At 38.8% G+C, this 23,866-nt stretch overlaps 1 protein-coding gene across 1 annotated transcript; it reads left to right on the top strand.

Annotated features, from left to right (window-relative positions):
* Positions 1-13,195: 13,195 nt before the first annotated feature.
* LOC139713857 (uncharacterized) lies at positions 13,196-22,874 on the top strand. The gene is made up of 7 exons (XM_071625561.1): positions 13,196-13,451; positions 14,473-14,526; positions 16,825-16,874; positions 17,522-17,644; positions 18,242-18,399; positions 21,788-21,919; positions 22,856-22,874. Exons 1-7 carry the CDS (start codon positions 13,205-13,207, stop codon positions 22,872-22,874), a joined length of 783 nt encoding a protein of 260 aa, XP_071481662.1. The 5' UTR covers positions 13,196-13,204.
* Positions 22,875-23,866: the final 992 nt, after the last annotated feature.

Genomic DNA, 23,866 nt, shown 5'->3' with positions numbered 1-23,866 from the left:
TTTTATAAGGACTGAACCTGGATCTGAATACAGAGGCTCAGCCTGCGTTCAGAATGTTCCATAGGTATCCATAGGTAAGATAACAACTAGCTCGAGCCTCCAGACCATTTCATGCTGCCATGTCCACGGGTAATAAAACCACTCAGGATCTTCGTTGTGATGTTTGCTGGCCCTGGCATTTTTAAGTGAGAGCGAGAGAGAGAAAAAAAAAAAATAAATAAAAAGAAATACTACTTCGTCTGGTCGATCTTAAGTTATAAATGCTGCATGAAAATTTTAATTTTAAATAGTAAAATACTGATATGTGTTATCTACACATATTAAAGGACAAGTTCACCTTCGACCTTCATAGACATGTGGGTTGAGTGAATGCAGCAATATTAGTACATAGTAGAACACAACAGTGAGAGTTTGAGCAAAATCGGACAATCCGTTAAAAAGTTATGAATTTTTGAAGTTTCTGCTCAGTCGCGGCTGGATGAAAAGACTACTATAGCTTGTGACGTCACATGAGTACAACGTCATGATATAAAGAAAGAATAACGAAAATTCAACATATTTCCATTTTTCTCCCATAACAATAGAACACTCAACTTCTCTCTTTAAGAAGGCAGGGGGAATAATATTACCCTTAACATACGTCAGTAGCAAGTCGAAGAACTGTGCACTTTATTCAAAAAGTAAAGTTTTGTGAAATTTTCTTTTTATTTTCCTTATACAGTATACAAACTTGTAGTTGTACGCATGTGACATCAGTACTCCACTAGTCTTCTCTTCCAGCAGTGACTGCGCAGATACAGTACTTAGAATATTCGTAACTTTGAACGGATTGTCCAATTTTCCTCAAACTTTCACTAATGTGTTCTACTCAGGGTGGTCCACAACTTGAAATTTTAGCATGTTGCAAGCTCAGAATCTGAGAATATTGCAGAAATTGAATATGCGCGGAGCGCACACGATGAGTACATAGTACGCAATATTTTGCTGCTTATCTCTCTTTGTGTTGCTTACATTCAATGTTCTCTCTCATGTTTTGCACACAAATATCTAAAGTACCTGGTAGTTTGATGTTTCTTATGTTATGCACATGATTTGAATACTTTTACTTTGAGCTTGTTGCAAATTCTTGAGGATGTTGCATAGCATGTTGCTGGCTTTTTAGGATGTTGCACAAGAATTTTAGCATGTTGCAGCGACATGCTAAAACCCCTCGTGGACCACCCTGCTACTAATATACATGTATCTGCATTCTCTCAATCCTTATATGTATATGAAGGTGGACTTGTCCTTTAAACATTAATTAGGTCCGAGTATCCTCTCAGATCACCTTCTGTATCTGTACGGATTCTTTGTTCTTCTTTCTTTCATTCTGGACAAAAGTTGTGTTTCGATTAGCTCAGAAAGTGCTCTTCCTATCAATGTCAAACTGATACCGTGTCTCGTGTCCCAAAGACGACAGATCAAGTAGAATCATTGTGATCAGTCGACCGTGACGTCACTATGACGTCATTATATGAAAACACATTCTCAATCATATCTCATCAATGGAATGGAATTTTTCAATGAAATTTACGTCACATATATTTCAAGTTATGCACATTCTACTCATATTCTCAAAATTCATATTTTCTCTTAAGACGTGCGCGTACGTGCGCGTTGAAATATTTGTATGTTCAAATCGAGCTCAAAATTTTTTTTACATACGTTTCAGACCATTTCGAGCATTTTTTGAAAAATTGAAAAAATTGGACGGACGCGTACGCGCGCGCACATATACGCACGTACAGCTCATATGCAATAGAAATTTCCCGTTTTTTTACGCTTATCGGATGTCTAAAAAGTCAAAGATATTTCTACCAAGTTTCAAGTCAATCCGACACAATATGACGTCATACGGGCCCGGCAAAGTTGAAATTCCGCGTGCGCGTCAATGGCGATATACAGGGCAACTATGCCAAAAAACTGCCAATTTTAAATGCGATTTTACTCGCCAGGATGGACGGTGACCCCTCATTTTCTGTACATATTCTGAAAGCTGATGAGTTATACATGTCATTTCATGGGTTGGCGATGCTGGAAAAATGATTAAAAGATATCAAATTTCTTAATAAAATAAAAAAAGTAAATTTTCAAAATGACGTCATCAAATTTCAAGTTCACTCGAGCGTATCTCACTTATCCTTTGCCAATTTTCACCCAAATTTCAGTATGTTGTAGCTTACTAAATGCTCTTTCATTATTATATTAACAACATTTTGATTAGATGACGGCATCACCTCGTAAAAATGGATTGAAAGTAATCTTGTCAAATTTGACCAGTTTACGTGTTATCTTAATGGGAGTGCAGTTTTTCTGGAAATGAAAATTGACATGACTATCTTTTTCGAGCACTAGCTCACCTATGCTTCTGTGAATTTCTCTAAGATTTTAATATGTTGTAGCTGAGACTTTGGGCTATCGGGAGTGTGCCCTTCATTTTTTCATACGGTATCGGGATCATGTCCAAAAACTTGGTTGAAATCAAAGCCTATCTTTGATATATTTTCATATTCCTTTCTTTTTGCAACTTTCTTTGCAATAACTCAAGAAAAACAAGCCCTATCAGCCCTATATTTTGCACATGTATAGTTCATGTCACGTACATTATTTAATAAAATAACAACTACTTCATCAGACGCCATCTTGGTAATGTAAATTAGAGTCAAAGGTCATAAATGTTTCATCCTGTATCTTGGTGAATACATGTCCTATCTTTCCCATATTTTGCACACGTTAAGACCGTGTTACAAGGATCATTTCTCAAAATAACCACTTTTTGCTCAGATGCCATCTTGTCTGTGCAGATCGGGGTCAAAGGTCATATGTACTTCTTTCTTTATCTTCGTTATGACGTGTTATCTCTATGGGAGGGAATTTTTCTAGATGTGAAAATTGACATGATTGTCTTTATCGAGCAGTAGCTCAGTTACCCTTCGGTGAATTTCTCCCAGATTTTAATATGTTGTAGCTGAGACTTTGCGCTATCCCCTATCTTCGATGTATTTTCATATTTCTTTCTTTTTCCAGATTTCTTTGCAATAACTCAAGAAAAATAGCCCCTATCACCCCCATATTTTGCACATGTTTAGATCATGTTACGTACATTATTTCATAAAATAACAACTACTTGATCAGACACCATCTTGGGTATGTAAATTAGGGTCAAAGGTCATAAATGTTTCATCCTGTATCTTGGTGAATACATGATCTTTCCCATATTTTGCACACGCAAAGACCATGTCACATCGATCATTTCACAAAGTAATCACTTTTTGTTCAGATGCCATCTTGGCTGTGCAAAGTGGGCTCAATGCTCAAATATACTTCATTCTGTATCTTCGTTATAGTGTGAACGGAATTTGGTACCATATGGCAGACCTGACTCCCTTTTCAAAATGAGTATCCAAACATCAAACAGCCAATATCCCTAAACACAGATGAAACCTGTATAGTCATGCCTATATTGGGATCAAAACTCATATCATTGATTTTCAAAAGATCGGATCACCTAATTTGTCAGTCTTGACAAATTCCGGGTCTAGTTGGGTTATTGGTTCCATGACATTTGTTCCTGCGTCAATTTGCTCCCATGAATATCTGCACACTAGCCAATTATAAATTCTACCTGCGAACATATTAAACCTTTTAAACCTTTATCCTAAAAATCCTCACATCAAACTATACCTAAAACCCCATTACCATCCTATTCCCTAACCATATTGTCCTTGGAGAAAATAAGATCGGAGCAATTGTCGCAGGAGCAACTGTCGTGTCTTAAGGCGCTCCACCACATTCCGGTATAGAAATTCAACATGTAACTGCGTAGCTGTGCCGCCATGTAAGAAACTTGCTGATCAACTTGTTGGCATGAGAGTCCTGATTTGGCAAGAGTGTTGTGTACTCGTAATGCTTTGATTCCAATGCCCGATTATATGTTACTGGTATTTCTATTTAAAGTCCAAAGGTATAATTGTAGGGTTTACATCAAGGGGCAGTAGTGCAGCTCTCAATTCACTGAGCTCTATACCATACTGTGGTAAATACTGTAATGTCCTAGTTAGTCTCACACATAGCAAGACCCCCCCCCCCCCCCCCCCCCCACCAAGCAGGATGGATGTTACATGATCAAAACACAAAACAAAACAAAACAAACATACAAAAAACAGTCAAGACAAAACAAAACATAAGCAAAACACACACACACACACAAAAAAAAACCCAAAGAAAACTCTAAGCAACAATTGGTGTACCGAGAGCAAGCATTTACACTTGCAGAAAACTAAATGAAACAAAACAAAACTGAATAAAACTTCTTAGTTTTAAGAAACATCACTGAGGAGGGCTTTTCGATTTTGGTTTATTGGTCGAATACTAGTACGATAGGGAGCTTTAGATTTTTGCGACGGGGATGTTCAGAGGGAAAAACACCTGGTCTGAGCATGCGCAGAATCGTGTATCAGACGCAATCTATTTATAGCTCGCGCACCTGAGCTTTCACTACGCGTTCTGGACTATTTTTACGTCCGCTCAGTTCACAACGTAGAGTGCTACTTGATGTACCGATCACATGGGGGCGCCATTTTATTTTTTATACACTGTACGTTGCTGCCCAGCATAATCTAAAGCTACTTTTCAGCACGACGCAGGGAAGAGAACGTCCAGCTCAAGCGTCGTCTCAAACGTCCGTGCAGCAAATCTAAAGCTTCCTAATATAGTTGCCCAGCAACTGCTGATGAGAAACTGAAGTGTGTAAAAAATACAGATATTTAGTGCCAGTGTGAATACCCCTAATGATGTACAGTGTAGGATGAAGTGTGGACAAATGATTTGAGTAGTCTTTAGCTGGTGACCCAAGAAAACTGCCCCAGTTATTTGTTTGGGTTTCAAATCAATATTGATCCTCCAGTGGGGGTTTATTTTTTTCACACTATCGTAGTTTCAGAATAAAGGCCTTAGGCCTGAACAGTGTGATCACAGGATAAAACTTGATGAGGCATAGCATAGCTTGACCTTGTAAATATACATGACAGGAAGTCCTGCACAGAATCAATAAATAGGCCCTAGTTATTGATTCTGTGCAGGATTTCCTGTCATGTAAATTTACAAGGTCAAGCTATGCTATGCCTCATCAAGTTTTATCCTGTGATCACACTGTTCATTTGGCAAACAAGAAACCAGCAGAATAACAGAGCAGTGCTCATTGTAAAGGACAAACCTCTTGAACAGCAAACTGCCAATTTGTGAATTGAGCAAAAATACTCATGTGACAAACTTTTGCTTTCAGGGTTTCAAACTTTCTAAAATGGAAAGTGGCTGGATTGGCTTGAAATATTTTTTAAACCTGTAAGTACGGCTGTAAAAATTAATATTCTCTTGTTAGTCAAGGCCCATCAGAGGCTATCAAAATATAAAAGTGTACTGATCTCCTATTTCAAGATGGCTTCATACGTTAATGATGAAATAAAGCTGATGATATGGACATTATTGTCTGTCACAATGCCTTGCTGTTTACAGATATCAGGAAGACTGTACTGAAGTGGAGACCAGAAATTACCCCTCAAATCAGCGGGTGCTGTTCGTTATTCCGAAGGTTTGCTATTCCGAAGGTTCGTTATTCCGAAGGGTCGTTAATCCGAAACACGCAAATTCCCTATACCTAGAGGTTCGTTAATCTGAAAATGAAAAAGGGTCTGTTAATCCGAAAATTTGTGGCGTTATTCCGAAGGTTCGTTATTCCGAAGATTGGTTAATCCGTAAATGAAATTCGGAACAATGAACCTTCGGAATAACGAATCTTAGGAATAAAGAGCCTTCAGAATTAACGAACCTTCGGAATAACGAGCTATAACCCAATCAGCCCTCCCCCATACAAAACTGAGATGTTTTCAAGCACCAGAATGAAATAATCTTTTTTTCCTAGTTTGAGTGTGTGTGTTGTGTGTGTGTGTGTGGGGGGGGGGGGGTGGGAATGGGGTAGTTGACAAATAGGACAGCAGGCAAAAAAAAAAACACTTTATAAGAATAAAGTGTATGATGTTCATTCGGCTGACATACATTATAAAAGCTTAGCAATGATGTCATCATTTACCTGGATGAAAGCTCTATTAGTTTGATTCATAAATGTTGTGATATGAAGGTGAACACATATTTCCCTAGCATTCTTGTCCGGAGATAATTGTGTTGATAGTGCTCTTTCGTCCTCATACTGGGCCTGAAAAACTTCCTGAAATGAGTGCTTTCATAGCCTCATTTCCTTCCAGTTTGCCATAGTGCTCTAGAGATCAAACCTAGAGATAAAATTACAGTCCTGACCAATGTATGTAGATGTAGGAGGTTTTCCTTCTTTAATATTCATCAAGGCTCTAGTGGTGGCCCAGGGCCACTAAAATGATGTCTGGCCACCAAATTTATCTTTTGATGGCCTGATTGGACAACTAAGATTCAAAATGGACTGTTACCTCCGCCAAGGGAAGAGGTTATGTTTACGTTACTGTGTGTTTGTTTGCCTGTGTACAAAATAACTCAAAAACTTGCACACGGATTTGGATGAAACTTGCAGGAAAGGTTGAGAATGACACAAGGAACAGATGGTTAAATTTTGGTAGTGATCTGGAGATTTCGTATGGTTTTTTTTGAAGGATTTTGATATTTTGGCACATAGGGTCAATGAACTAGGAGTTCAAGCTGTGCATTTTTGAGGTTTTCATAAGCGCAAAAGTGCGTGCTCTATTTCTGCTAGGGCAAGGCGCGCTGCGCAGCAGAGGGATTATGACGTAACAAAGGCTTTTATATTGGGAAATCGGGCGATTTTTCAGCATGCGTAGGTATGAGTGGAAATCACTGATCTCTGTGGAAGAGCAAGATCATTGGTGGTACAAGTGTATAGCTGCTTGGCGGAAGTCTGCGCTCTCAGAGTGCTTTTCTACATGTAGTTACTTTTGCTTTTATTTTGGGGCCACTACATATCTTTTGGGGACACCAAACTTCAGATTTAAAGATTTCAGTGGCACAGAAAGGGCCACCAGACAAAAAAATTAGTGTCAAGCCTTGTTTATAGAAAACAGTTAATGCTCTTACCAGGATGTGACCGAACATCATCATGAAATCATGCTGAAGAAAAAAGCCAAACCAGAAAAAAAAAATGTTGATCTGTATCTGCAGTATATTGTAGCAGAGTAAAGATGCATGGTAACGTTTTTATGCCTCCGCCACGAAGTGGTGCCGGAGGCATTATGTTTTCGGGTTGTCCGTCCGTCCGTCCGTCCGTCCTTCCGTCCTTCCGTCCGTCCGTCCGTCCTTCCGTCCGTCCGTCCTTCCGTCCGTCCGTCCTTCCGTCCGTCCGTCCTTCCGTCCGTCCGTCCTTCCGTCCGTCCGTCCTTCCGTGCGTCCGTAATGAATTTTGTGGACAGGGTAACTACCAAAACCTTTTGAGGTATCCTAATGAAACTTGGCATGTATGTGTATTAGGGGGTGAAGTTGTGCCTATCAACTTTTGGGTGCACATGCTCAAGGTCAAAGGTCAAAAGGTCAAGGTCAAATGCTTAAAATTGCACTATTTCCCCCATATCTATGCAATGCCTGAAGATATTTTCTTGAAACTTAGTGTATACATGTACTACCCAATTAAGATTCTCTGGTGAAAGTTTGGGGTCATGAGGTCAAAAGGTCAAAGGTCAAAAGGTCAAGTAAAATGTTAAAATTTCACTTTTTTCTCTGTATCTTGGAAATTGTTCAAGGTATCTTCATGGAACATAGTGTATATGCATCTACTGACTGGCAGTGGTTATCTAGGGAATTTAGGGTTCATGGGGTCAAAGGTCAGGGGTCAAAGGTCAAGGGCAATACTTCAAAATCTTACTATTTTCCTTATATTTATGCAATGCCAGCAGGATATTTTTTTTTTTTAAACTTGATGTATGCATGTCTAACCCAATAGAGATTCTCTGGGATTTTTTTTTTTGCCAAGAAGGTCAAAGGTCAAAAGGTCAAAGATCAAGTGAACGTGCTGAACTTACTTTTTTCTCCATATCTCGGAAGTGGCTCAAGTTATCTTGAAACTTAGTACATGCTGAATTTATGTATGTTCTGCCTGACAGTGCTTCTCTTATAAATCAAAGGCCAGATGAAAATGATAACAATTTACTGTTCAATACAGAAATTGCGCTTTTTCTCCATACCTTGAAAATTACTCAGTGCATAAACTTATGAAATGGTCAAAGTCAAGTTAAAGTTCTTAAATCCCCAAATACATGCTCTCCTATTCATCCAATTAAACATAGGTCAAGGAAGGTAAACATTTAATACATTTGTGACAAACATGTCATTTTAATATTTTGCCAATTTTGTGAAAATGTAATCACACATTGTCCACATGTACTATAGACCTATTAGGAGAATCATGCATTATGGCGGAGGCATACCAGTCGCCATAGCGACATTTCTAGTTCAAGCATACAATGTAGCCCCACATTTCAACTGCCTTTTTGAAAAGATGTGTGATGGCATGAGGACAAAAAGTGTGGAAAATATGGGAAGGAAAGAAAAAATGTTATGGTTAAGTTCACGTGATAGTATATAATTAATACCTATCGTTGTTGGTAGACTCACCAGTGTTTGATGCATGAACACATTAATATCTCCTGGTAATGAGTAGTATGCAACTTTCGAATGTTGGAGCTAAGATAAAATTGCAACTGGTATTGCAATCCCCCCTGATAAGGGGAAGAAAGTCAGCAGCAAAATGATTTAATATCACACTTCCTCATTGGAGATTCTTGCTTCCTCTTTGTTTTGGGTTTTTCCATGTCTGCCACTGAACTTTGACTCTCCCTGATAAAATGTTGCATACATGCATTATAGTCTCAGCATTAACTTGAGGTCGGTGTGCTTTTTATTTTATTTTATTTCATTTTTTTTTTTAATCCGGTTTGTTTAGAAGTTGACCATCATGCTCTGCCTTCATGTCACTCAGAATGTTAGTATGATCTGTCCATACTTTTGTTGCATACTGTATCTAACTTGCTATTTTTTTCCCCTTACAGATTAGTTTTGTAGATAGTTTGTGCACTTCCTTGTAGAATCTATACAGGTGAATCATTGAGAATGGATCGTGATTCCCTACCCCACATGAAACAAGTGACTTGTGTGTGTGTTTTTTTTTTAGTCTTTTTTTTTTTTATAGTAGGTTAGTACTGGTTCAAAAAACAACCAATTCTAACAACAAAGGCACCAGGCAGTGGGTTGGAACCGGTTACAAGCATTGTTATAGGAACAGTTGTGTTCACCGGCACTTGTATTCATTCTTTATGAGGTTGTTTAGTTTCCATGGCAACAAATGGCTTCGGCACCACATTTGAGTACTCTGTGATAAAATGCCATTGTACTTCATTTTGTGTCATATAATCTCCATGAAACCACTGGACAGTTTCCGAGTAAGAATAAAAATCTTTCTGAAAACGTATAATTTTCATTATGTGGTGAATAGTTGAAGTGCTCCCATAGGCTCCTACTCAGATGCTTTCAGTGGATGAGCACCCACTTTGGAGCATTTTCTCAAAATTTCCCATTCTCCTGCTTGAGTTTGAATTTCTCCTGCCATAGCTGTATGTCTCCTGCTTTATTCACAGATTTTCTTGAGTTCAAGCATTTACAAGTTTTAGCATTCTTCTGCCCAGTGTTACTTGTTCTATGTGGTCATTTTTTTTTCATTGAAGGGTGCTTACGTGTAACTTTGGTCTTGCATGGGTGACAAAAAAAAAATTGTTATGTTTCCATTGTTATATTTGCTTGTATTTTGCATAGGAATGTCTGAATAGTTGACATTTTGTCAAATCTTCTGGAGCTTAATCCTTCTGAAGGCTAAATATGAAAAAAAAAGTGATTATAATTGTATTTCAGAGTGTAGATATCTATCTGATGTGATGTGTCATTAATCAGTTGCTATGATTTCTCCTCTTTTAATAAAAAAACCCTCTACCTTTTCTTTGCTACTTTTTTCCCCCTTGTCAAAAGAAAAAAAAAAGCGGGTAGGTAAAGGAAGTGGTGGTGGGATTCTCTATGCATTTCTTCTGTGGCTATACGAGATCGAATTACAGCTGTACAATGTATGTGGAATTCCCCAATGAATTCTCCCTATGCAGCCATGCTAAGAAGAGTTCTTGAATTGATAGATCCCCATTACACACCAAAGGCCTGGGCAGTTTTGGTGTTCTATCAAAAGCAAAATGCTATAATATGTCCTTTCATTGATAAAGGAAGCTTGAACCCTAGCCGCATTTACACTTACTACACTGTAACATCGCGATTTTTAAAATCGCGATATTTTGGTTCCACCGTTTGCACTTGCGCAAAAGCATGCGAAGTTTGAGCTTCACGAAACATCACAATTTTTTGGTCGGTAGTGCGCATGCGTAATTTACAATTTGTACCTCTTTTCAACACGGTAGCGGAGTGGAAGCGCGCGCTATTCTGTTCGTTTTCACTGCAGTGCAGTACATGTACATATATATTTTGATCACAGCTAGCTGGTTGGAACGTTGAGCCAGGGCATTTTATCAGTACAATGCACCAATGCACACATAAATTTGTGCTTCTCGAGACTGTTTACTTATGGTAAAACTATATAGCTTGCTATATTAGATCACGTACGTAGTAGGTGTGTAAAACTTCATCTAAGTATGGAAAAGTTGATGACAGCAGCATTCAGGAGGATCATGAAATTTTGCCGATATGACGAAAGTGCATGAGAAGTAGGACTTGTTAGGACTGGTATTTTATCAGGGGACAGCAAGAACTCACACTTGTTACGTACTCCTGTATTCCACAAACAACGTATATCGAGAGCAGTATAGGCACTCCCACAATCACCGCATTTCTGGGAGAACATTATTTTGTTAAGTCGTCATGGGGGTGATGATACGTGGTTTGAGAACTTCAGGTTTGCTACTAGTAGTAGTTTTCACGTATAGTTTCATCAGGGAGAGTGAGGTGAGAGACCACGAGCCGATCGAGGATCGGCCGTTTAGACCTGTACACTGTACCGTGTACTTAGTACTCTGGCCAGTGACCGACGTACTCTCTACACGTCCTAAAGAGGGATGGGAGCGCGCGTAAACTCCTGGAGCAATCTGATACCGAAAGTCACATGATGAAAAATAGCGATATTTCTGCAGCTTGGGTTTACACTCGCTAACTTCGCCTCAAACTTCGCGATGTTTCAAAAAATCGCACTTTGGCTGGCGATTTTTCTGCCGATGTTTCGAGGGCGTTTGGGTGTAGTTGCTTAGCAACTTGCACCCAAATGTCGCGATTTTAGAAAAATCGTGATTTTTCCAAGCAAGTGTAAATGGGCCTATCTTTGACATGTGAGACTCCCCCGATTTGCAAATTACTCAATTGCACAAGCTTCATCCAACCAGTAACTCCCCTGGCTCGGGCCAAAGTGGCCTGCACCAGGAGCGCACTATTTAAGGGCTGCTGAAACTAGCACCATGCACGGGACCAAGCTCGGGCCGATCAAAGAGTTTATAAACGATAGCAGCGCAGGGCTCGGGCCAAAATTCCTTGCACGGTCAAGGTAACAATTACTGTGGCCATGCCCTCTGCTGGAGCACACATTCAATTACCATGGTAGTTATCTCTTATGTGGCCGAGTTCGTGAGTGCATGGGTCATCGTAAAAGTAGCGCAGCTCTGCTATAGTTACTGCACGCAATTTTTACTGCTTGGCGTGGGCTAATTTAGCATACATCACAATAGCAGACAATAGCAAATGCATTCATGAGTTGCTGCAAGGGTACTAATCTGCTCATACTTGTACATTCTCTGCAAATTTCACACTTTATTTTTGATAGTATAAACCCTTACCCATACGAACTTGGAATAGTTCATGTGGATTACGGACATTAATTCCCTGATGTACAATTGCTATTTGTGACCCTGTGTCACTGAACCAACAAAAAGTCACCAGACATGGATTTTTTTAGTTAAGAGCCAATTCCGAAAGAGAAGACTTAAGCCTTAAAATGATAAACTCATTTCAAATGGACTCTCCTAAACCAATCTAAATATTGGAAAGAAAGCACAAACTGTGGAAAGTTATAAGTTATGTTCACACACAGTTGCCAAACTTGAGGTTTAGATCAAAAACTTAAATAGATGATTAGCTCCACCCGTGAATTCATGATGCAGGTTCCTACACACACCTAAACTTTAAGTTACAACTTACGAGCGAATCCCACTCGATGATTACTCTGGAAGTGCAGAGTCTTTGCTAGATGACCTTATGACCATACCAAATAGCGCAGCTGGAGGTTGATCCAGATGCGAATGAGAAGCGAGGTTCATGCTAACTCACAAACTTGGTGATTATTGTGTTCACACGGCGCTAAATTACGAGTGAATTATATACATTGTCACATGAAAGGATTTTTACGCCCTTTAGCATGAATCTTGATAATCATTCTTCTTTAACCAGATCTTATTAAGAAATTTTGTACTGAACCAGAAACAATTTCTGACCTTTAGTAAAATGGATCTGGTGGTCATAAAACAGTTCTCTTTATGTTTTGATTTTGCAGATTTTACCATCTCAACAAAAGACCTTAATAACCATGGAGGAGATAGCCATATCACATTACAATAATAACAATAATGTAAGCTTGAGACAACATCCAGAAATATTGAAGAAGAATGGGTACACCAGGTCTTCTGTACTCAAGAGACAAGATGCAATCACAGATTGTCCCTGGATGATTGAAGAAGATGAATCAGAGTTTGACTCTGCCTATGGGAGTGAGGATCGCCTCTCCAGCTCCTGTGGTCTTGTGTGGCCAAGGAAACGATCTCAAGACGTGTCTGATGCACTGCCACCTGTTTGTGATGAGGAAGCAAAGAATGATGACCGGTTGTCAAGCTCATGTGGACTCATCTCATCCAAGAAAGGTGCAGCTGCCAGGAGGTCTGAGAATGGCAAGAAAGACACTACACGCAGCCTCCTGCGACCTCCATTGCAACGTTCCCAGTCGAGCACAGAGAACTATGAATCAAGCCTCACAAATGTTAAAAGAGATATGGTTCGACGATTCTCTTCTGAGAAGACACAGCAGCACAGTAGTGGGTATGGCAGTGAGGAGAGGGTGTGGCAAGAGACAGCAGTACACGTCACCATGACGAACTTATTATCAGATGCTGAGAACTCCAGGCAAGTCATTGGTAGTTTGAAAAAAGGTCTCCAAGGTGACGATGAAATATGGGATCCTCCTGTAATGCACCAGGCTATCCTAAACAACCCAGCTCTTCAGGGAATGCTGGAAAACATAAATCTTCAGGATCTGAATGCTGAAAAGGATTTCTTCCTAGATGGCTCTATGCCTGAGGTTGCTGATGAGCTAAACTTCTCTGTCACTGTCACTGGTAAGACATTGCTCTATATTTTGACATGACACAGAGGCACGAGTCATTATATGATATCATGACCAAGGGAGCCACAAATACTTCATCATTTCTGTTAGGTGATTTGATTCCAATTAGAGTAAAAAGACCAAGATTTTATGATCACTCTGCGCTGAATCCACCTCCTGTAGGGTGTTTTACAAAAAGTTTCTGGTTGATCTTGAAAGTTATGGTATGCTGTGTGTGTCTTCAAGGTTGTTCTTCTCATTCCTGATGAAAATGAAAATTGTGGAGACTTTTTTCATGCAGCCATTAATATACAAAATATAATAGGTGACAAAATTTTCAGCGAATATTAATGGGATCATATCTGTAGTTTTGGTTGAGCCCCAACTTTAGGTTTCTAACATTTTCTGATGAGATGATAAGAAATCTCATATGAAGTGTGAAATAGCACGTAATTCCAAGAGGATTTCAATATTTATTTGATGAAAATTGGTTGTGAAATGGCAGAGATATCCAAAACAGGACCCACCTTTTATTATGATTGCTCTGTTTTACTTTATTTTTGGATGTCTCAGCCACTCCAAAACCATTTTTTTCAAATAAACTTCAAATTCCTCTTAGAATGATATGCTCTGTACTATTGCATTAGAGGTTTCTTGATATCTTGTAAAAAGTTAAAAGACCAATCCTTACCTTCACCAAATACCAACTCTTCAACATTTTGAAATGGATGTTGATCTGAAAGGCTAATAAGACTGAACAGGGAATTTAGTGGCATACCATAAATTTACATCAATCTTCAATTTAAAGACACCCCCTCATGTGGAATAGTTTTAGATAATATGTGGGATGTGACCATACATTCGTCCTTAGATTAAGGCAAGATGTGAGTGTTGGTACTGACAGGAGTCTAACACCAGAAGCAGACAAGATGTGTATCAGCTCCAGAGTAGACATGTGATGTGTGACCAATATAAATACAATTTTAGTAGTATTAATCTATGTTTGCCATATGTTTATTGTCACTGTTTAACAGATGAATCATCCTTTTCTGACACGGATCTATCCTTACACTTCAGTGAGTCAGAAGGTGAGCCAGTACCTTGACAGCTACAATGTACAATGTATCTTAACTTGATCTCTATCTCTGCCCTAAATAAGACCTTATTGTGTTCTTATTTCATTTAGACTGTAACATTAATGAGAATAATAGAATAGTCCAATTTTATCTCTAATTAGAGAGTGAGCACATTGGGGCTGAGAAGATTGATAAAAGTGAACTTTAATCCCCATTCTGTGCATTAATTAATATACCGGTAAGTACACATGGCAGAATGTTGTTTTATGATTCGATGATATCACAAGTTCAGCTCATATTTTCATAATGGCCTCTGCCTGCTTGAATCTGTGCTAAAGTACTTTCGTATCCATGTAAATATCTCATATTTCATATTACTAACCACCTTCTACCAAACTAATACTTACAGCCTGTACCAGTAACGACTTATTTACAAACACAGTTTATGCAAATTTGAACCAAATTAGTGATCGGTAATTGTTGATATCAAATGACGAATAGCATGTCATTTATACTCAAAACAACTCACTCTTTGTAAACGTCTCACACTGCCTGCTTAATCAAAAATCAGTTTTAAAAAAATCTGTATCGATTCAGCAAGTGATACTCATTGCCCTCAACATATTCAAACTCATTACTTCTAGGAAATGGCATCAAAATCCATTCTGAAAGCAGTGATGGTTGATAATGATCACAAGTCAAGCTTTTGTTGAAAACTTGTATGGAGATATTGGGGTCATATCATTGTTAGTGTAGCTGCCCCAGTGTTCCACCCTTTATAGATCCAAAAAGCATTATAAATGGGCTCTAAGAGCTGTACATTGTGTCTCACATCTTTATAGATTTCCATTAAGTTTAAAGGTCCAGCATAATCACACGGACATACAATTTGTATGCATTTGTTTTGTTTGGGCATTATTGCTTCTAGAGTCTCACTTTATACAGGGACAAATGTTTAGTTTAATTTCTTGCATGTGCTTTGTAAGCCACATTTCAAGCAAATTTCTTCGGAATTACTGCGGTGTTCCCGTATGACTTTGTTTATTATAGTATTTATCATATATTTATTGACTTCCAATGTATTCAAAAGGTAAAACCCCGGTCACACAGTGCTTTATGGCTTAATCACGGCCAAAACACATCAAAAAGTGGTCTCCCGTGAAGCAGACGATGTTGTTCGCATTGATGTCGAGTTTAAGATGAGCTACGGTCGATTTATAGGCGTGGCAGGACGCGGGGAAAAAATCTGAACGGCGTGGGACGCGGTAAAAAGTTTTGAACTGCTCAAAAATTTTATTCCGCGGACAACCACGGACGCCACACGTGGTAAAGACGTGCAACACACATGAAACACAAGTGATAATCCGTGTTCTGGCAGTGATTAAAACTTAGGGAGACGCAGTAAAGACGTGAAAGTTCAGCAGTCTGTCATGGGCAGAGCAGGGTCATCTGATGCGTGTTACGTGTTGGTATCATGGGAAATCGCGTGTGTTTAGTGGCTTATCGCCGACAAATGGATTTTTCTGCTTACATACACGTGGCTGGACGTGGTTTGCCGAGCTTATGCAGTGCTTCAGCAGTGGAACAGCTGCCAACGGCCATACCCCATACAAAGCATGGCCAAACCAAAACTGATCAAAAAATTACCACTTACAACCACGTCCACCAGATTTTCATAACTTTTTTGTACCGTATGTGATTTGGAGGTGGAGTGCTGTGTGACCGGGGCTAAACCTTATCTCACAGCTTGTGGTGGGGTGTACACAGTTTGTATTTCATGGAATAAACTGTCCTGTATTATAGAAGGTTACAGTGGACTCCCATCATAATGAAGTCCTCGGGACCAGCAGTTTTTTTTTTTTTTCTTGCAGTACCTTGGGACATACACGTACACTTCCATAGCATGGCAACAGATTATATAGTGTGTTGTACATTTGAGTCTAAAGTGTATCTGTAATTGTGTACACAGATCTGTGTCATAGTGCTTCTTCCTCTCAAGTTTTCTTACATTCTTTCTTCTTGGCTCTTCTCCTGTATTCTATCATTTTTCACTTGAATATCTTTTTTTTTTAATTTCCTGTTTCATTTTATGAGTCTAATAGTCAATTCCTTGTGTCATGTTTTTTTTTTTGAATTCTTAGTTTTAGCCCTTGTTACATTTTGTCATGATACTTCTTGTTTTTGTGTTCAGTATTACATAACATATTTAATTTCTTTGCTTGATTGTCCATTCTATTCCTGCAACTCTATTTATATTCTATATTGTTTGTTTGTTTGTTGTCTCTTTTTTTGGTGGTATGTGTGTTTCAGAGAATACACCAAGAAAGGAAGTTGAAGATGTTGTGGACAAAGTGGAAAAAGTAAGTTTTTTCACATTTTGCTTTATTTTGTCTATTAGATAAGAACTAAAAAGCTCATTTTGCGTGATTTATTTCTTCTAATCTGTGAGCTGTGAAGGGTTTTATGTAACGCATGCAAAGAAACATATTGAATACATCACAATGTGAAGAAATAGTATTCACTTAATGAATTCAACTTTCCATACTCCGCTCTCAGGAAGCATTTAATTTTTAAAGTGAAAATTCTATCCGTTCAGGACATATTTACCATTTTAGAGTGCCATTTTCGTCATACATTTTCTCAGTTTTTTCCCCAAACTATTTCTCTATCATTTCACTCTGAATAATTCCATTCATTATTATAACACAAGGCATGCTTGGAATCATCCCCCATCAAAAAGAATTTCAAAAACATGATCTACATTTTACAATAAACATTTTCTTTTGAATATCCATCTCACATCACCTAAAATCAGTAAGATCATGACATAGGTCAATTTTAAAGGTTTTATCTAAGATTCCTTTCTGATGATATATGCCAGAAAATATTTGAATGAGTATGCAATATATCTTCCTCTAACTAATCTTGTCACTTTGTTGAAAGAAGTTTAACATCCTGTTTCCTTAACTGTTTCAAAAGTTTACACATTCATCATCTTCTCACACAGAATTTCCATGGTATTGTGATCAACACAGACAAACAGATGGTCCCTGAAGTGATGAATAGTCTGGTCAAGGTGGCATACTGTCAAGCCATGGGTGGTCGTTGTAATGATGCAGTCTGCTATCTGGTGAGGATCAACTTCTCAAACAGACTTTATCAGCACTAGGGCAGAAAAGCAACTCTTACATATTTTATTAATTAATTTACAACAACTGATGATGATCTAAGTGATAACAATATGTTGTATGTTTTTTAGATCCCTTCAGAAGTATCTTTTTAAAGAAGATTATGTATATTGATCACTGGACATCCCAGATTTTGAAAAGTGGCTGAAGAGAGGTGATAAGAAGTGCAGAAAGGATTAATTATACACTAGATAGGAGCAGCATCAGTTTGGAGGGAGTTATATCTAATGAGGAGGGAGGTCATTATTAAGTGAGGAGAGAGTGTATGGTGTTACCAGTGGGTTGGGAGTGTGTTACAGGTGGGGAGGGAGGGATCAACATTTAATGAGAAGAGAGAACATACCAGTGGGTGGAGAGTGCCAAAGAAAATGCCTTGCAATTAGGAAAGAGTATTCACTATTAAAAGTATGATCAAGTAGACTTGATATCTGTATGTGGGAATCATGCTGTCTTTAAATTATCACTTGATGTTCAATCTCCTAAAGCCTCCAGATATGATTTGTTCTAAGATGCCTTTTGTCCATACAATCTGTACGTAGGGGAGGACATACCAACGTTGTATGGAAGACTGCTGTAAGCATGACAACCTGGGCTACTGTTCTGTCTGTAATGTGATTATGGCCCAGTACTGGATGCACAGTCAGGACTGTGAAGATGAGAAATGTGTTGTTCCTTTCTGCATGGCTTTCAAGGAGCGGTGAGTAGTCCTTAGTAGGCTTGTGTCAGTCAGAAGAGTGGGATAAATGAGTTACCTCTAGAATGGCTGTAATCCACGGGATGTAATAAGAGTGAGCTTTAGACTGTTTTCAAAGGTAGTAGGGAGCTCTAGATTTGCGGCATGGACGTTTGAGACAACGCTTGCGTTGGACTTTCTTCCCTCTCCCTTCATCATGCTGAAAAGTAGCTTTAGATTACGTTAGGACACAACCTATAAAAAATAAAATATGATCGGTGCATGAAGTAGCTCTCCGCATCCTGAATTGAGCGGACGTAAAAACAGCCGAGAATGTGTAGTGAAACTCAGATGACGGGAGGTGATGCGCGATTCTGCGCATGCTCAGAATAGGAATTTTCCCCTCTGAACGTCCCCGCTACAAAAATCTAAAGCTCCCTAGTGAGTGTATCCAACTTAAATGATGACTTCTGAAATATATTTCTTCTATCACGTATCCGGCACAGTAACTCATGTACCCCGCGCAATGATGTACCTGAAAGAATCTGTTGATGCATACCAATGTGCAAAGTCCTGGAAGAATTTTACTGACTGGGCTCAACAGTGCATGTTGACAAATTGTTTGTCTGTAAAAACACCTAGTACTCTTACATTACAGGAACCCAATTAAGGTTGCAGAGTTTCTGAGACCTATTTGTGACCCGCGACAACGGTTTCAGGCAAAAGTTGGGCATTTTGAAAATTCATTTTTTCACTGAATCACATTGCCCATTTCCTAAGCTTTGCATTGATATAAAACACTATTGCATTCTTCGGGACCATAAGTGGGCATGGAAAGTGAAATAATATGCAGTTTTTAAGTTGTTAGCCTGACAAAATTGCGAGAAAACGGGCTTTGAAGTTTCACCTCTTACTCAAAGACAATGTCCGAGCGGCGATGCGAGGTGAGAATCGCCCATCTGTATGATGGTGCCAATCGATGTTAAGCTCCGCCTCTAGCAACCACATCGCCTTCTGATTGGCTCACTGAGAGAGTCAAATTTCCCGGGCACCCTTCCTAGAAGCTCAGCGTATGGAGCCGAAAAACAATTCGGTTCGCTCGGGTTTGTTTTACCAGTACGTCTTTCAAGATGGACGGATACGATAATTGCACGTATGGTGTACATTGTGTATGGTGCACGCATTACGCAATGGCATCCACACGCCATGACCATGTGCATGTAACAGGAGCGGGTGGCGAATCCACACATTTACAAATCGCCTTTTCATTGTTGTTGATTTGACTTTATCATTGGCGACCCTTTTGAAGGCAGAAAAATGCCAGTGCTGGCAAGGGTCACGATTCCTGTATGTTTTGCTTTTACAAGCCGTGCATATGTTGCCTTGTTCGGTGGTGTTGATTATATCAAAACAAACAAACAAACACGTACGACTCGTTAGTTTGGTGTGATCTGGATGTGTAGTATTTGAATATAACTGGTTACATGTGACCTCTCCTTTCCTCTCATCATCCTTCCCTTGAGTCAGTCTGCTGTCATAATTTTTACTACATTGTACAAGTAGACTATTTTTTTTTCTTTTCACACGATTATGTCGTGCTACATGATTTTTGTTTCACTTCCGTTGTCGAACAATGTGGTAGAATAGTTTGGATAGAAAGCCAAACGAAGAGCACGCACTACAGAGCGATCGTTTAAACCACTATAGCTGTCCTGGAAATTTCATATTGACAGTATATGTAAAATTATTTCACGTAATATTGGTATAATTAATAAGCTTAAGTTTTGTTTTCCTTTGTCGTCCCTGCTCGTATTATATTCATCCTTAATATTGCCACATTTAAGTTACGGTATTCTCGCGTGGGGAAATACATAAAACATTCTTAGATAAATTACTTTTATTGCAAAAGAAATCACTCCGTGTTATATGTCATACTGCATTTTTGTCCCATACTGACCCACTATTTTATGAGCATAAAATATTGAAAATTAATGATTTGTATTTGTTTAATCTAGGACAATTTATGTATAATTATAATAAAAATAATCTCCCAAATATATTTGAAACAATGTTTCAAAGAAATCAATCCATTCATAATTATCCAACACGGCGATCAAATGATTTCCATTTGCCATTTCTGAGAACTTTGTTGGCTCAAAACACATTTATTTACGACGGGCCAAAGTACTGGAATTCACTTCCCAGTAACATTACTACTGCTCAATCTCTGAATTCCTTTAAGAATAAATTAAAACCATTTTTATTGAAACTTTACAACATCCAACAGAGTTAGTTTCCCTTTATCATCTCAGTCAAGTCATCATTTTTTTTTACATAAGTCCTCCTATTAAACTATATCCCTCTCTGTGTTCTAAATATAACGATGTGGTTTTTTTTTCTCCTGCATTCTTACCAATATAACTACGTATAAAAAATGTTTTGCATTACATTCAATCCAGCTTGTATTTTATCACTTATTTTACATTATGAAATCCAGATTGCTTGCGTCCACGATGGCACATGCTGTAGTTCCCTCTTTTTTCTCCCTTTTTTTCCTCTCTTTTTTTCCTCTTCTTTTTCCTTTCCTTTTCTCTCTTTTTCCTCTTCCCAATCATTTTGATGTCAGTTGACATCGGTTCGTTTATTGTGTTTTATATTGATGTTTTGTGTATTTTTCTGAGGGTCCCATATCGTACAAGCTTTGCTTCTTAGTGGGACCCTCCACTTCCATCCTCATCCTTAGTTGACTTGTATTATACGCTTTATGTATTTAACAAAGATGTAATCACATCTACTTTTCACTTTCATAATTTTCTTATGTACCTTTTCAAGTTTTGTTCTGTATCACAAATATCCCGTGTATACGCAATGTACATAAAGTTCTTTGTTCATTTTGATGGAGGTGAAATTAAAGTTGAAAGTTGAAAGTTGAAAGAACAATGGAGCATGTAATCATGCACGCGTGGACAAAGCATTCCCAAAACGCTGGAACTGGTGTCTCCGAACGCCGAATTATGTAAATGTGTGCGACGCACCAGCCAATCGCATGCGAGACCCTGCGCCGTAGCAACGCTGGGGATATTGGCGCGGCGTTCGAAAGAAGCTCGAAACTGACAAGTGCGATCCAACATAGGGTGCTTAAAATTCCATTTTCGATACGAAAAACGTAGTCTTATGCTATGAAATTTAGTGTAGATGTAGAAAACATATCAAAGATTCGATTTCTGCAAAAAACTCAAATCGACAAAAATAATGGTAAAGATCTTTGTACCCCGCCTAGGAGGGAATTTGCTCTTGCGACTTTTGCCTGAAACTGTTGTCGCGGGTCACATTTGTCAATATAGTTGGATGTAATGTTTACTCCATACCATTCTAACATACATGTCCCTATCATTTTCATTCATTCAAACAGGCGTGAAGAGAAAGGCGATGAAGACTTTGAATTTGTCTATGCCTACGAGGTGGTCAGACCATCTGTAGAAATGCTGCAGAAGCTGTTTGAACTGACAGAAGTACAGAAGATGCAAGCGAATGGCAGGGCATTGTGGGTACGTCCAGATAAATTTGTGATCCTGTTTTGTTATAATATTTTCTTTCATAAGATACCACTAGAAATGTAAATGTCAGATACCTATTATAAATGCAATGTACGGTGTTAATCAAAGTAAGTATGGTGACACGACACTTGCTTCTTCGACAATTGCTCCTGTCTTATTTTCTCCAAGGACTTTGGGTTAGGGTTAGGGTTAGGGTTAGGGTTAGGATAGGTTTTAGGTTTAGTTTGATGCGAGGAATAGGATTAGGGTTAGACAGATTCTCTTCTCTCATCTTTTGCATAGAGAACTTTCACCATTCAAACTGCCAGACTGCATTGAGTAGTCCCAGGTGGATAAAAGGATGTAAGGGGTAACTTTGTAATATTATTATTCACTCAATGACTGCATACTGCAAATATTTTGAAGTATTCCCTGTAGGTAGGGATTGACACTAGTCTTTTTTTTCTCTGGTGGCGCGATAAAGATTTTAAAATCTGAAATGACGGTGGCCCACAAAAACACAGGAACATACATGCTGTAACAACCCATTTGAATCTAGCAAGTCCCTGATCAGGTCACCAAAAGAAATATTTGGTGGGGCGATATACATTTGGTGGTGCTGGGCCACCAGACTGCTGCTAATACCAAGCCCTGCTGTACAATTGTAGGTTTGCCTCCTGATGATTAATGGTCAGACATCTGATATAAATGAATCTGACTATGGGGTGGATCATTCTATAGTACATCCAAAATTACACTGGTTTGATGTATAATCCATGCTCAGGCATATCTAGCAATGCCATGTTTACAAATTTCTTTGTTGTATTGGCAACTGTGTAATACAGAAGTGCACAATTTTCTCCACAAATTTGAGCTTTGATAGATAAAGTATGTATAGTTGTAAAAATATGCACACAAAAATGTCAATCTTATATTTGTCACAGGACCCTCATTACCAGCTAACAGACTTAATGAAGGGAGCCAAGGAGTTGACACCAATCAACTATGTAGCCCCTAAATTGGGTCACTTTGGCCCAATTTCCTGTCATCTCAAGAAACAAGGAAGAAGGAGTGAACGGGTCATTGTGTCAAAGGTCAGATACTATTCAAACTCATATCTCTGTGTGAGCTCTCTCTCTTCTCATGGATGTGTCTGTGTATGTGCTTGTATGTTCATGGTTAGTAGATAATTTTTATGTATGGCTTTTAGTAGTCTACAGAATTTCAAATATATAATGGTACATGTGTATGTGAAACAGCTAAGTAAGCTTCAATTTGTTACTGGTTTCCATTTGTTGTCCCCGCCGAACGAGTTCGAGCAGGGGACTATGAAACGGGCTCCGTACGTGTGTGTGTCCGTGTGTCCGTCCGTGTGTCCGTCCGTCCGTCCGTCCGTCCGTCCGTCCGTCCGTGTGTCCGTGTGTGCGTCCGTGTGTGATCAAAATCTTCAATTTGCTACTTCTCTGTCATTTATGAGCCAATTTTGATTCTGTTTGCTTTATATGATAGCACTACATGGGAGCTTTGAAATTTCTACACAGAATTTCAGTCGTGACCTTTGACCTTGACCTTTGACCTATATTGTACATTTTGCTACAAAATGCTACTCCTTCGCCATTTCTGACCCGATTTCGATTCCGTTTGCTTTATGTGATGGCACTAGGTGAGGGCTTCAAAACTTCTACACAGAATTTTGACCTTTGACTTCTTTGACCTTTGACCTTGATTTTTTGACCTATATTGTACATTTTGCTACAAAATGCTACTCCTTCGCCATTTCTAGCCCGATTTCGATTCCGTTTGCTTTATGTGATGGCACTAGGTGAGGGCTTCAAAACTTCTACACAGAATTTTGACCTTTGACTTCTTTGACCTTTGACCTTGATTTTTGACCTATATTGTACATTTTGCTACGAAATGCTACTCCTTCGCCATTTTTAACCCGATTTCGATTC

Source organism: Diadema antillarum, unplaced genomic scaffold (genome assembly GCF_040938485.1).
Source record: "Diadema antillarum isolate AM-2024a unplaced genomic scaffold, OU_Dant_1.0 seq00002077_RagTag, whole genome shotgun sequence".
Lineage (NCBI taxonomy): Eukaryota > Metazoa > Echinodermata > Echinoidea > Diadematoida > Diadematidae > Diadema > Diadema antillarum.
This window is presented reverse-complemented; position numbering and strand designations above follow the sequence as displayed.